This window comes from Nomascus leucogenys, chromosome 8 (assembly GCF_006542625.1).
Source record: "Nomascus leucogenys isolate Asia chromosome 8, Asia_NLE_v1, whole genome shotgun sequence".
Classification (NCBI taxonomy): domain Eukaryota; kingdom Metazoa; phylum Chordata; class Mammalia; order Primates; family Hylobatidae; genus Nomascus; species Nomascus leucogenys.
The window spans coordinates 12,693,728-12,706,155 of NC_044388.1; the positions used below are offsets into that span (position 1 = coordinate 12,693,728).

Consider the following 12,428-nt stretch of genomic DNA (forward strand, 5'->3'; position numbering starts at 1 on the left):
AAGATCACAAGAGACCGAGGGGCTAGAGAGAGATTTGGAGGTGACTGAGGCTCAGCCTAGAGCAAGCCTATAGTAGCTGAAGCTGTGAGCTCATTCCTAGGGATAGCGTGCAGGGAGAAATGGGTTGCAGGTGGATAGCAGAATATCAAGGGCGTACTGGCACACTCTGTCATAAAAGAAAGGGGAAAGAATAGTCACTGTTTAAGGAAGAGCATTCAAAGAGGTAGGAGGAGAGATGAGAGAGAGAGTGGCTGATGGAGAGTTCTTGACTTTATTATTAGAGAGAGGACTGTTGGCAAACATCTGAGGCCAAAGCTTAAATAGTTAAACAGTACGGTTCTCAGGTGAGCTCACCTAAGAGCTGGGACATCAGGAAGCAGGTGTCTTGTTACCCTTGCCCACAATATGCCTGGTAACCTGCTGTTGCTCTGAGGCACAGCTTGTTGTGAGCAGTCGTCTCTGAGGCTCTGGTGGCACAGTTGCAGCTTTGGAGCTAAGCATGGTGAGTATCATGTCACCCATCTCTACTCAAAATACAAAAAATTAGCCAGGCGTGGTGGCGGGCGTCTGTAGTCCCAGCTACTTGGGAGGCTGAGGCAGGAGAATGGCGTGAACCTGGGAGGCAGAGCTTGCAGTGAGCCGAGATCGCGCCACTGCACTCCCTCATAACATGGCAGAAATGTGCTAGTCTTCTCGTGACCATGGTGGGGGTGCTTATGTTTGGCTGGTTTTCTTTTTGGAGTACTTGTTGGGAAAGAGTATCTGAGAAAGGGAAGGATGGAGCTGAAACTGCAAAGGTGGGCCAGTGGCATCCTGTAGGCAGTCTCAAGACCAGGCTAAGAGGTTTGCATTTGGTACAGTGGGAATAGGGAGCCATGCTGAGCTCCAGGGTGGGGAGCAGCTGTGTGTTAACATGACTCCATAGCCCAGGACCTGAGCTTGGGCTGGGCCCACATAGGCATACTATAAATGAGGAGTGAGTAAGTGGATGAATTGGAGGTTTAAGGGATAAAGGATGATAATCTGATCAAAGCAAAATTTTAGGAGGAATAGCCCCAAGAATCAATGTTGAGTGGTTCAAAGTCCATAAGCTTTGGTGCCAGATGAACCTACAATTACACTTCAAATCTGGTCTCCTGTTTTCATCCATTTTGTACTGCTGCAACAGAATGACACAGACTGGGGAATTTATAAAGAAAAGAAATGTATTTCTCACAGTTCTGGAAGCTTGAAGTCCAATATCAAGTCCAATATCAAGCTTGAAGTCCAATATTGGGCAAGGGCCTTCCTGCTGCATCATCTCTTGGTGGAGAGTGGAAGGTCAAGAAAGCATAAGAGCAAGAGGGAAGGGGACTGAATTCCTCCTTTCATCAGGAACCTACTCCTGTGATAACTAACCCACTCCTACAATAATGACATTCATCCATTCATGAGGGCAGAGTCTTCGTGACTTAATCACCTCTTAAAGGTCCCATCTCTCAACACTGCTGCATTGGGGATTGAGTTTTCAACATATGACCTTTGGGGGATGCCACTGAACCGCTCCAGAAACCAGTTTCCTTATTTGTAAAATGAGAATAATAATACCTGTTTGTAGGTTTGTATTAGGAGTTTGTATCTAGCATAGAGGGTGGCACTCCCTGCAGAGTTGCCATTGTTATCACTGAGCACCTTCCCCTTGCATCTTCTCCAAGTCTCATAGCACCCTGTGAGGTAGGCAGGGCTGGCCTGTCACTGCCTTTCACAGAAGACGGAAGAAGACAGTGGCTCAGTGCGGTCAGGGGCTGTTCCTGGAGGCCCTTCTCTCTCTCTCTTTCTCTCTCTCTCTTTTTTTTTTTTTGGCCAACCTAGTCCTACCACTTTTTTTTGAGACGGAGTCTCGCTCTGTCACCCAGGCTGGAGTGCAGTGGCACGATCTCGGCTCACTGTAAGCTCCACCTCCCAGGTTCACACCATACTCCTGCCTTAGCCTCCCGAGTAGCTGGGACTACAGGTGCACGCCACCACGCCTGGCTAATTTTTCTATTTTTAGTAGAGACAGGGTTTCACCATGTTGGCCAGGATGGTCTCAATCTCTTGACCTCGTGATCCACCCACCTCGGCCTCCCAAAGTGCTGGGATTACAGGCGAGAGCCACTGCGCCCAGCCTAGTCCTACCATCTTTTAAAGGCCTTCTTCCTTCTGAAGCTGATGACTTCTTTGACTTCCTATTGCACTTTTTTAAGTGCACTTTCTACTGCACTTTTTAAAGTCTGAATCATGGGCCAGGTGTGGTGGCTCATGCCTGTAATCCCAGCTCTTTGGGAGGCTGAGGCGGGTGGATCACAAGGTCAGGAGTTTGAGACCAGTCTGGCCAACATAGTGAAACCCTATCTCTACTAAAAATACAAAAAATTAGCCAGGTGTGGTGGAGTGTGCCTGTAATCCCGGCTACTCTGGAGGCTGAGTCAGGAGAATTGCATGAATCCGGGAGGTAGAGGTTGCAGTAAGCCGAGATCGCACCATTGTGTTTCAGCCCAGGCGACAGTGCGAGACACTGTCTCAAAAAAAAAAAAAAAAAAAAAAAGAAAGAAGACTGAATCATGTAATCTCGAAAGACTTGATTAAATAGGGTAAAATGTACCTCTTGTTGCCTTAGTCAGATTCTCACTTCTGCAAGAACTGAAATTCTATGTTTTCTTTTAAAAAATAATAAAAGTGATAGAAGATGATAAGAACTTTGAATAGTACAGAGAGGTAGAAAGTGAAAAATAAAAGTCCTCTAATCTCCATTTTCACTTCCCAGAGGCAGCCATTGCTAATAGGTTCTTGTCTATCTTTCCAGAAACAGTCTATGCTTATGAAATAATATACATAAGTGAATCATATATATGAATTATAAATGAGCATATTTTATTCATGATAAAACTAATTATAACAAATATGAGTCTTTCATATGTATGTGTGTGTATGGATGTATGTATATTTCGACTCTCCATATCTGTGGATTGTGCGTCTGCAGATTCAACAAACCGCGGATCAAAAATATTTGGAAAAAAAAGGATAGTTTCTTCTGTACTGAACATGTACAGACTTTTTTTCTTGTCATTTTTCCTAAATAATTAAGTATAACAGCTATTTTTATAGCATTTACATTGTATTAGGTATTATAAATAACCTAGAGATGATTTAAAGTGTGTGGGAGAATGTGTATAGGTTATATGCAAATACTACACCATTTTATATAAGCAATTTGACCATCTGTAGATTTTGGTGTCTGAGGAGGGTCCTGGAACCAATCTCTCATGGACGCTGACAGACGACTGAATATGTGTGTGTGTATATATATATATATATGTGTGTGTGTGTGTGTGTATGTATATATGTATATATGTGTGTGTGTATATATATATATATATATATATATATATATATAGATCATCATTGGTCTGTGAAGGCCTATTTATGTGTCTATCTGACCATCACCACCCACACACCATCCATCTATTCATTTATTTATCCCCATTCCACACTCCCATTTCCCTCCCTCCTCTCATAAACAACCATTCTGATATGATATATACCTTTCACTTTGGTGAGTTATTAAATATGATTATATTAATATGTCATTAAAACAGAAATAGAGGTATATATGCCTATTTTGTGTGTGTTTACATATACATATAGGAGATTATCGTTTCATATCAGTACATGTAAGTCGGCTTTATACCAATCAATAGCTGCATAATATTCCATTGCATAGAGATACATCGTACTTTGCTTTCTTCTACTTTTTCTTTTACTTTGCTTTTATAAAAGATGCTACAATGACAATTTTTTCACAAGTACCTTTGTACATATGAGTTTGTAGCATAATTATAATTTTTAGTAGTAGAATGTTCAAAATTCCCATTGATATTGTCAAATTACTCTTCAGAGAGAACAGTTCATATGCTCACCAAGAGTTTAGAGAGTAGAATCTGAGTCTTGGCAAAGAAACTGGAGATCTTTTTACTTAACTGTTAAGTTAAAAAAAAAGCCCATGATGGATTGAGCACCGTGTGGCAGAGACTCTGTGACTCTCTTAAGCCCCTCCTGACAGGGGTGGACATCATTTCACTCACATTCCAGGAGAGAGAACTTAGTCATATGATCACACGTTATTGCTGGAGAAGCTGGGAAAGGTAGTTCACTCGTGTTCCACTAGAATCCTGTAGTTATAGGAGAAAGAGAAGACAGGGTAGACATTAGGAACCTTGGTCATTCACAGCAAGTTGTTGGACTTTATCCTGAGATAAAAATAGGATTGCAGAAGGACCCATTTCTAAATTTGATAGCCACCTGCTGACAAAGGCCTTTGCCAGGCACTCCTGCAGTGGAGGTGGGCTTTGCAGAGGGGGCTCACTGAGGACCTGCTGTGTGCCAGGCACTAGGCTGGGTGCTTCACTTGCCTCATTCTTCACCACAGGCCTGCACAGTGGGCCCCATGTTCCTCCTTAGACACGGGAGGCTTAAAGATGTGCAGGGACTTGCCCAAGGCAGAGCATTCGAACCCACATCTGTGTGATTGCAAAGCCCATGTTTTCCTTCCACAGCTCTGGCCATGTCAGCACACACCATGAATGCTACAGCTGCTGCACAGACACCTCACTTTGCCCTGCCTAGGCCCTTTCTGGCCAGACATACAGTAGGTGCAGCCACACACACCTCACCTAACTTGGACTCTCTTCTCTTTTTCCAGGCCTTCTCTCAGCTCCTTGGCCTACTGCCGTGGCCTTGGTGCCACCCTCCTCTGGTGGTCAGCTCAGGGCCTCCTCTGCCCATGCAGTCCCCAGCTGCCACTGCTGAGGGCCTCAGTGGCCCCCTCTTTGGGGCCTACGCGTTCCCCACTTTCAAGTTTCAGCCTCGCCATGATAGCATGGACTGGAGACGCATTAGCACCCTGGATGTAGACCGCGTGGCCCGGGAGCTGGATGTGGCCACTCTGCAAGAGAACATTGCTGGCATCACCTTCTGCAACTTGGACCGGGAGGTGTGCAGCCGCTGTGGGCAGCCTGTGGACCCGGCACTGCTCAAGGTGCTGCGCCTGGCACAGCTCATCATTGAGTACCTGCTGCACTGCCAGGATTGCCTGAGTGCCAGCATTGCCCAGCTGGAGGCACGGCTGCAGACCAGCCTGGGCCAGCAGCAGCGTGGTCAGCAGGAGCTGGGCCGCCAGGCCGACGAGCTCAAGGGTGTGCGGGAGGAGAGCCGCCGGCGTCGCAAGATGATCAGCACCCTGCAGCAGCTGCTAATGCAGACAGGCACCCACAGCTACCACACGGTGAGGAATCTCCACCAGGCAGGGAGAGGCTGTGTGCCCCAGCCACTGGGGCAACTGTTGCTACTGGGCAGCACTGCTGGGGCCATAAGGCTGCTGGGGGGCTGTTTTCACTGGTTAGGAGCAGATTTCAGAGATGCTGCTCGTGGCCAGAAAGCCTGGGCTTGTCTCATTAGGTTCTACAGTGTGTGTGTAGATTGTACATGTGTGGGAGATGTGTGTGTTTATGGAGAGGGTGCATGTCTAGTGTATGTATATGCATGAATGTATGGAGAGTGTGTGTGTTTGTAAATGGTGTGAATATGTGTGTGTGTTTAATGTGTGTGTGAATACTTGAAGGGTACCTCTGTGTGTATGTAGGGTGTGTGGTGTGTAATGTGTGCTTGTACTATATTATAAAGGATACAACTCTGGAACATGTATAAAAAGGTGTATTAATAGTGTTTCTGACCAAGAAGCAGCTTCTCTGCTCCTTCTGGAATCTTCACCTGGTTCAGCTTCCACCATGTTCATCAGGGTGACCCAGAAGTCCTACAAGGTGCCCACCTCTGGCCCCCGGGCCTTCAGCAGCTGCTTCTACATGAGTGGGCCCAGCGCCTGCATCAGCTCCTTGAGCTTCTCCTGAGTGGGCAGCAGCAGCTTCCGGGGTGACCTGGGCGGAGGCTACGGTGGGGCCAGTGGCGTGGGAGGCCTCACCGCCATCGCGGTCAACCAGAGCCTGCTGAGCCCCCTTAACCTGGAGGTGGACTGCAACATCCAGGCCACGTGCACCCAGGAGAAGGAGCAGATCAAGACCCTCAACAACAAGTTTGCCTCCTTCATAGACAAGGTATGGTTCTTGGAGCAGCAGAACAAGATGCGGGAGACCAACTGGAGCCTCCTGCAGCAGCAGAAGACAGCTCAGAGTTAACATGGGCAACATGTTCAGGCTACATCAACAACCTTAGGCAGCAGCTGGAGACTCTGGGCCAGGAGAAGCTGAAGCTGAAGGCAGAGCTTGGCAACATGCAGGGGCTGGGTGGAGGACTTCGAGAACAAGTATGAGGATGAGATCAATAAGCATACAGAGATGGAGAATGAATTTGCCTTCATCAAGAAGGATGTGGATGAAGCTTACATGAATAAGGTAGAGCTGGAGTCTCGCCTGGAAGGGCTGACTGACGAGATCAACTTCCTCAGGCAGCTGTATGAAGAGGAGATCCGGGAGCTGCAGTCCCAGATCTCGGACACGCCTGTGGTGCTGTCCATGGACAACAGTCGCTCCTTGGACGTGGACAGCATCATCGCTGAAGTCAAGGCACAGTATAAGGAGATCGCCAACCGCAGCTGGGCTGAGGCTGAGAGCATGTACCAGATCAAGTATGAGGAGCTGCAGATGCTGGCTGGGAAGCACGGAGATGACCTGCAGCATACAAAGACTGAGATCTCTGAGATGAACCAAAACATCAGCCGGCTCCAGGCTGAGACTGAGGGCCTCAAAGGCCAGAGGGCATCGCAGATGCCAAGCAACGTGGGGAGCTGGCCATTAAGGATGCCAACGCCAAGCTGTCTGAGCTGGAGGCCGCCCTGCTGCAGGCCAAGCAGGAAGGACGTGGAGCGGCAGCTGCGTGAGTACCAGGAGCTGATGAATGTCAAGCTGGCCCTGGACATCAAGATCGCCACCTATAGAAAGCTGCTGGAGGGCGAGGAGACGCGGCTGGAGTCTGAGATGCAGAACACGAGTATCCATACAAAGACCACCAGAGGCTATGCAGGTGGTCTGAGCTCGGCCTATGGGGGCCTCACAAGCCCTGGCCTCAGCTACAGCCTGGGCTCCAGCTTTGGCTCTGGCGCAGGCTCCAGCTCCTTCAGCCGCACCAGCTCCACCAGGGCCACTGTGATTGTGAAGAAGATAGAGACATGTGATGGGAAGCCGGTGTCCGAGTCCTCTAAAGTCCTGCCCAAGTGAACAGCTGTGGCAGCCCCTCCCAGCCTGCCCCTCCTGCGGCTGCCCCAGAGCCTGGGGGAGGGGGGAGGCTGCTGTGCAGGGTAGCACAGGGAACGGGAGACCCACTGAGGCTCAGCCCTAGCCCTCAACCCACCTGCAGGGGAGTTTACTGCCTAGGGACCCCCCCTTGCCCATGCCTCTAGCTGCAAAACAATTCAATTGCTTTTTTTTTTTTTTTTTTTGTCCAAAATAAAACCTCAGCTATCTCTGCCAAAAAAAAAAAAAAAAATAGTGTTTGTGTGTGTGGGAATGAATGAAGGGTATATATGTGTGTAAGAGTGTGTGTTTGTACTTATGGAGAATGTGTGTAAGGATGTGTATGTAAAAGAAGGATGTATATGTGTCTAAGGGTGCATTTATAGAGGGTGTGAGTGCGTGCATATTTATGTATGATGGAGAATTTGTATGTGTATGTAGAGGAGTGTGTTGTGTAAAGGTGTGTGTGAGGGGTATGTGTGTGTGTATGTGTTGAATCTACGTGTGACAAGGGATTGGTGGAGCCAGGCTTATTCTGGAATACTGACTCCATTATTCAACCAAGTGACAGTTCATTTCCCAAAGCAGCATGGAGCACTTGAATGTGTCTCCATGGAAGTATGGATTAGGGACATCTGCCCTTTAATAAAAATTGTCATGGTGGCTAGGCCCTGTGCCAGGCTCTGAGGATGTAGGCACAAGTCATGCTGGTTCAGGTTTTTAAGACATTCATAGTTTGTGGATGGATGGGTTACCTATTTCTGCTCATAACACTTCTGACACCAAATGTGTGTTTTTTTTCCTCACACCAACCAATTCTCCAGTGCCAACTGGGTGCCCTTCAATTCAATTCTGACACTATCTACCTGGAGTTAGCATCAGATCTCATGAGTTAAGGGATCAGTCCCACAAGACTGGCCCCACTTCAGATACCTGGGCCTCCTGTACTTCTGACTAACTGGCTACAAATTGAGGGTTCCCATAACTCCATCTTGAGGTTCAATAATTTGCTAGAATGGCTCACAGAACTCAGGAAGAAGACACTTTATTACTAGCTTATTATAAGGATAGAAGTCAGAATAGTCAAATGGAAGAGATGCATTTGAGGACAAGAGAGGACAAGGTATGGGAGAAGGGACTCGGAACTTCCCTGCCCTTTCTGGGTGTGCCATCTCCTAGCACCTTAGTGTTTACCAATCTGGAAACTCTTTAAATCCCATCATTTAGGGGTTTTATGGAGATTCCACCAAGCATGCATAATTGATTAAATCATTGGCCATTGCTTAGTAGTCCAGCCCCTCTTCCCTCCCTGGAGGCTGGAGGGTGGGGCTGAAAGTTTCAACCCTCTACCCATGCCTTGGTCTTTCTGGTGACCAACCCCCATCCTGGGAGGATTACCTGAGCCCAGCATCTTTATCATAATGAGAGCTGATGAGCCAAAAAAAAAAAAAAAAAAAGGATGGGAGTTGGTCACCAGAAAGTCATTTGCGGGGTGGGGCAGAAGGTGCCCAGCCACCAGTCCTTTCATTAGCATACAAAAAACACTGTCTTAGTAAGTTTAGTGTTGCAATAAAGGAATACCCGAAGCTGGATAATTTATAAAGAAAAGAGGTTATTTGACTCACAGTTCTGCTGGCTGGAAGGTTCAAGACTGGGCACCTGATGAGGGCCTCTGACTGCTTTCACTCTTGGTGGAAGGTGAAGGGGAGCTGGCCTGTCCAGAGCTCATGGCAAGAGAGGAAGTAAGGGGAGAGGGATGCCAGGCTCTTTCTAACAACCAGCTCTGTCAAACTAATAAGAATGAGAACTCCCTCACCCCCAAGGGAGGGCATTAATCTATATATGAGGGATCTGCTCCATGACCCAGATACCTCCCACTGGGCACCACCTCTCAACACTGCCACACTGGAGATTAAATTTCAACATGAGATTTGGAAGGGACAAACATTCAAACAATAGTAGACACTCTTATTACTCTGGAGATTCCAAGGATCTCAGAATCTCTTGTGTCATGAACTGGGGACTAAGACCAAATCTTATTACAAAAGATGCTTTACCGCCCTTATCACTCTGAAGATTGTAAGTCAGGGGTGTCCAATCTTTTGGCTTCCTTGGGCCACATTGGAAGAAGAAGAATTGTCTTGGGCCACACATAAAATACACTAACATTAATGATAGCTGAGGAGCTAAAAAAAAAGTTCCTAAAAAAATCTCATAATGTTTTAAGAAAGTTTACAAATTTGTGTTGGGCCACATTCAAAGCTGTTGTGGGCCACATGTGGCCTATGGGCTGCAGGTTGAACAAGCTTGTTGTAAGTGTTTTAGGACATCTCTGCCAGAAACTAGGAAGGAACAAAGATCAAATTTACATTTTTTTTTTTTTTTTTTTGAGACAGGGGCTCACTCTGTCACCCAGGCTGCAGTCTGATCATGGCTCACCACAGCCTTAACCTCCCAGGCTCAGGTGATCCTCCCACCTCAGCCTCCTGAGTAGTTAGGACTACAGGCACCTACCACCATGTTTGGCTAATTTTTTTAGAGACAGGGTTTCTTCAGGTTGCCCAGGCTGGTCTCGAACTCCTGGGCTCAAGTGATCCGCCCACCTCAGCCTCCCAAAGTTCTAGGATTTTAAGTGTGAGCCACTGTGCCCAGCCTACATTCTTATTGTATCACAATATCACAGTGAGACAGAAGGAATCGTTATGATATATTATTAATTGATAACAAGTTGATATAATTGATATGTTTATGATTAAAAGGGTCAGAACCCTTTTAGTAGTAAGTCCTGTGTACACACCTGGTTGCTAGGAAGGTTGGGACATAGAATGTTTATTCTCATTGGCCACAGACTTACTGTTACCAAGGAAGCAAGGGAAAATGGGTATTGGGGGACAACTGGCAACTCCTGTCACAATTGTCTGCAAAGATAGCAAGTAATCTGCCTATGGATTAACTAACAATGGCAGCTTCCAAAGCTGTGTTGAGAAGAATTCTGAAATTTTACAGTGAGAAGATGATGTGATATATTGCTTATGTCTGAAATGTCTTAGGAGAGGGATGTGGAATTACAGATGCTGTTTATTTGCTAACCTCTGCCTCTGGTGGTTCTCCACCCTGGGATGGGACCGAGACATTGGCATATTTTAAAAACTTTTTATTATGGAAAATTTCAAACATGTACAATAGTAGAGAGAATAGTATAATGAACCTTTATCTACACACTAGCAGTATCAACCCATGGGCTGTGTTGTTGCACCTCTTCCCCTGCCCGCTTTCCCCACTTCTGGATTATTTTGAAGCATATTAGTAATATGATTTTATTTGTAGTATTTCAATATCTCTATTTGTATCTCTAAAAGAGAAAGACTCTGACTTTTAAACATAGACAAACACCATCATCACACTCTGAAAAAGCAACAGAAATTCATTAGTATCATCAAATATCCAGTCAGTGTTCACAGTTTCCCGGGACACTGGTAGTATTTTAAAGCTCCCCAGGTAATCCTAGTGGGCAGCATGGGTTGACATCATTGCCTTGCTCAGTAAATTAAATTCTTTATTTCTGAAGCAGCCCAGGGGTCCCAAGGGGATGGGGGCTTTGATAAAGGAAAATCCCAGGCTGACTCAGGTGACCTAATCTTGTACTCCCCATTGCTTCCTCTCTGTATAGTGCCACCTGTGTGACAAGACATTCATGAATGCCACCTTTCTCCGGGGCCACATCCAGCGCAGGCATGCAGGCGTGGCAGAAAGTGGTGAGTCCAGACAGCAGCCTGGGCCCCTTCTGCGACTGTGGAAGGGGCTGGGGCTGGTATTCAGTGGGTGGCGACCACCTATACCACCCAAAACTGCTCTCAGAACCTCACTGTCCAATTGGGGATGGGATGATCCCACCATTCACCACCGGGGGAGCCCACATGGGTTGGAAGGGTTTCTGACCCCATGTGTAAAGAAGGGCTGGGAGTCAGGTAGATTTCACTCTTAGCTCTGTCGCTATTTATTATGTAACCTCAGTCCATGCTTTCCCTGCTGTGTCTCAGTGGCCTTCACTGTGAATGGGGCAGTCAGATGGAGTGACTTTGAAGGGCTCTTACCTTCCAGCCTTCTGCGAATCTGCAATTCCCTGATGCCAGCCACGAATAAGCCTAAAAGGGGTGAATGGGCAGTCAGACCAGTTCTTTGACTTTTCTACATACTTGAGCTTATCATGATCTAATCACTTTAATTTTACAATTTCAAATTCCAAAATGAGGAGCAAGGCTGTATGTTTTCCCCATAAAGAGATTTGCATATTTTACATCCACTTTTCTTTTCTTTTCCTTTTCTTTTCTTTGTCTTTCCCCTTTTCTTTTCTTTTTTTTGAGACAGGGTCTCACTCTGTCACCCAGGGTGGAGTGCAGTGGTTTGATCTCGGCTCCATTGCAGCCTCCATCTCCCGGGCTCAAGCAATCCCCGTACCTCAGCCTCCTGAGTAGCTGGGACTACAGGCACGCACCACCATACCTGGCTAATTTTAAAAAGTTTTCGTAGAGATGAGGTCTCACTGTGTTGGCCAGTCTGGTCTCGAATTCCTGGGCTCAAGTAATCTGCCTGCTTTGGCCTCCCAAAGTGCTGAGATTACAGGCGTGAGCCACTGCACTCAACCTATATTCACTTTTTGAGGTTCAACAAGAAATATTTGTTAAAACATAAAATATAGACGTAAAAATGCCATTAAGTAAAACTTTTTCTCCTATTTTCCATCATTCAAATTCCCTTTTCATAAAAAAAAGTACCACTTACCTAAAACTAGGTATTTAGTGCATATCTACTTCTTCTTAGTTCTGCATTGGAGGCTAAGGAAAAATAAATTTTCCATGCGTTAAATTTTTTTTGAATAAAAATATGTCTCTGGTATAGAAAATTTAAATACAGGAAAGTAGAAAAGAGAAAATAAAAACCATGAACAGTATCACCAGCAGTTAATATTTTGGTGTATTCTCTGTTATTTTTTTCTGTAGACATATATAATCATATAGTGTGTGCTTTGACTATTGCTTATTTTCGTTTAAGAATATGTCTTATTTTCCAATGTCATTAAATTATCTTTGAAAATGTGATTTTTTAATGGCCGAATGGTATTTCATTAAGTGGCTATCGTATTTCACAATTTCCTCCTGTTGAATA

General features: G+C 45.9%; 1 protein-coding gene and 1 pseudogene across 1 annotated transcript in view; both read left to right on the forward strand.

Moving 5' to 3' along the window:
• The window catches only part of LOC115836304 (zinc finger protein DZIP1L-like), a 45,566-nt gene that overhangs the window by 6,833 nt on the left and 26,305 nt on the right, over window positions 1-12,428 (forward strand). The window contains exons 2-3 of the mRNA XM_030816505.1: window positions 4,721-5,302; window positions 10,933-11,017. Of these exons, the coding sequence (XP_030672365.1) occupies window positions 4,802-5,302; window positions 10,933-11,017 (586 nt within the window). The 5' untranslated portion in view covers window positions 4,721-4,801. The remainder of the gene's footprint in view (window positions 1-4,720; window positions 5,303-10,932; window positions 11,018-12,428) is intronic.
• On the forward strand, window positions 6,290-7,247 carry LOC115836321 (annotated as a pseudogene).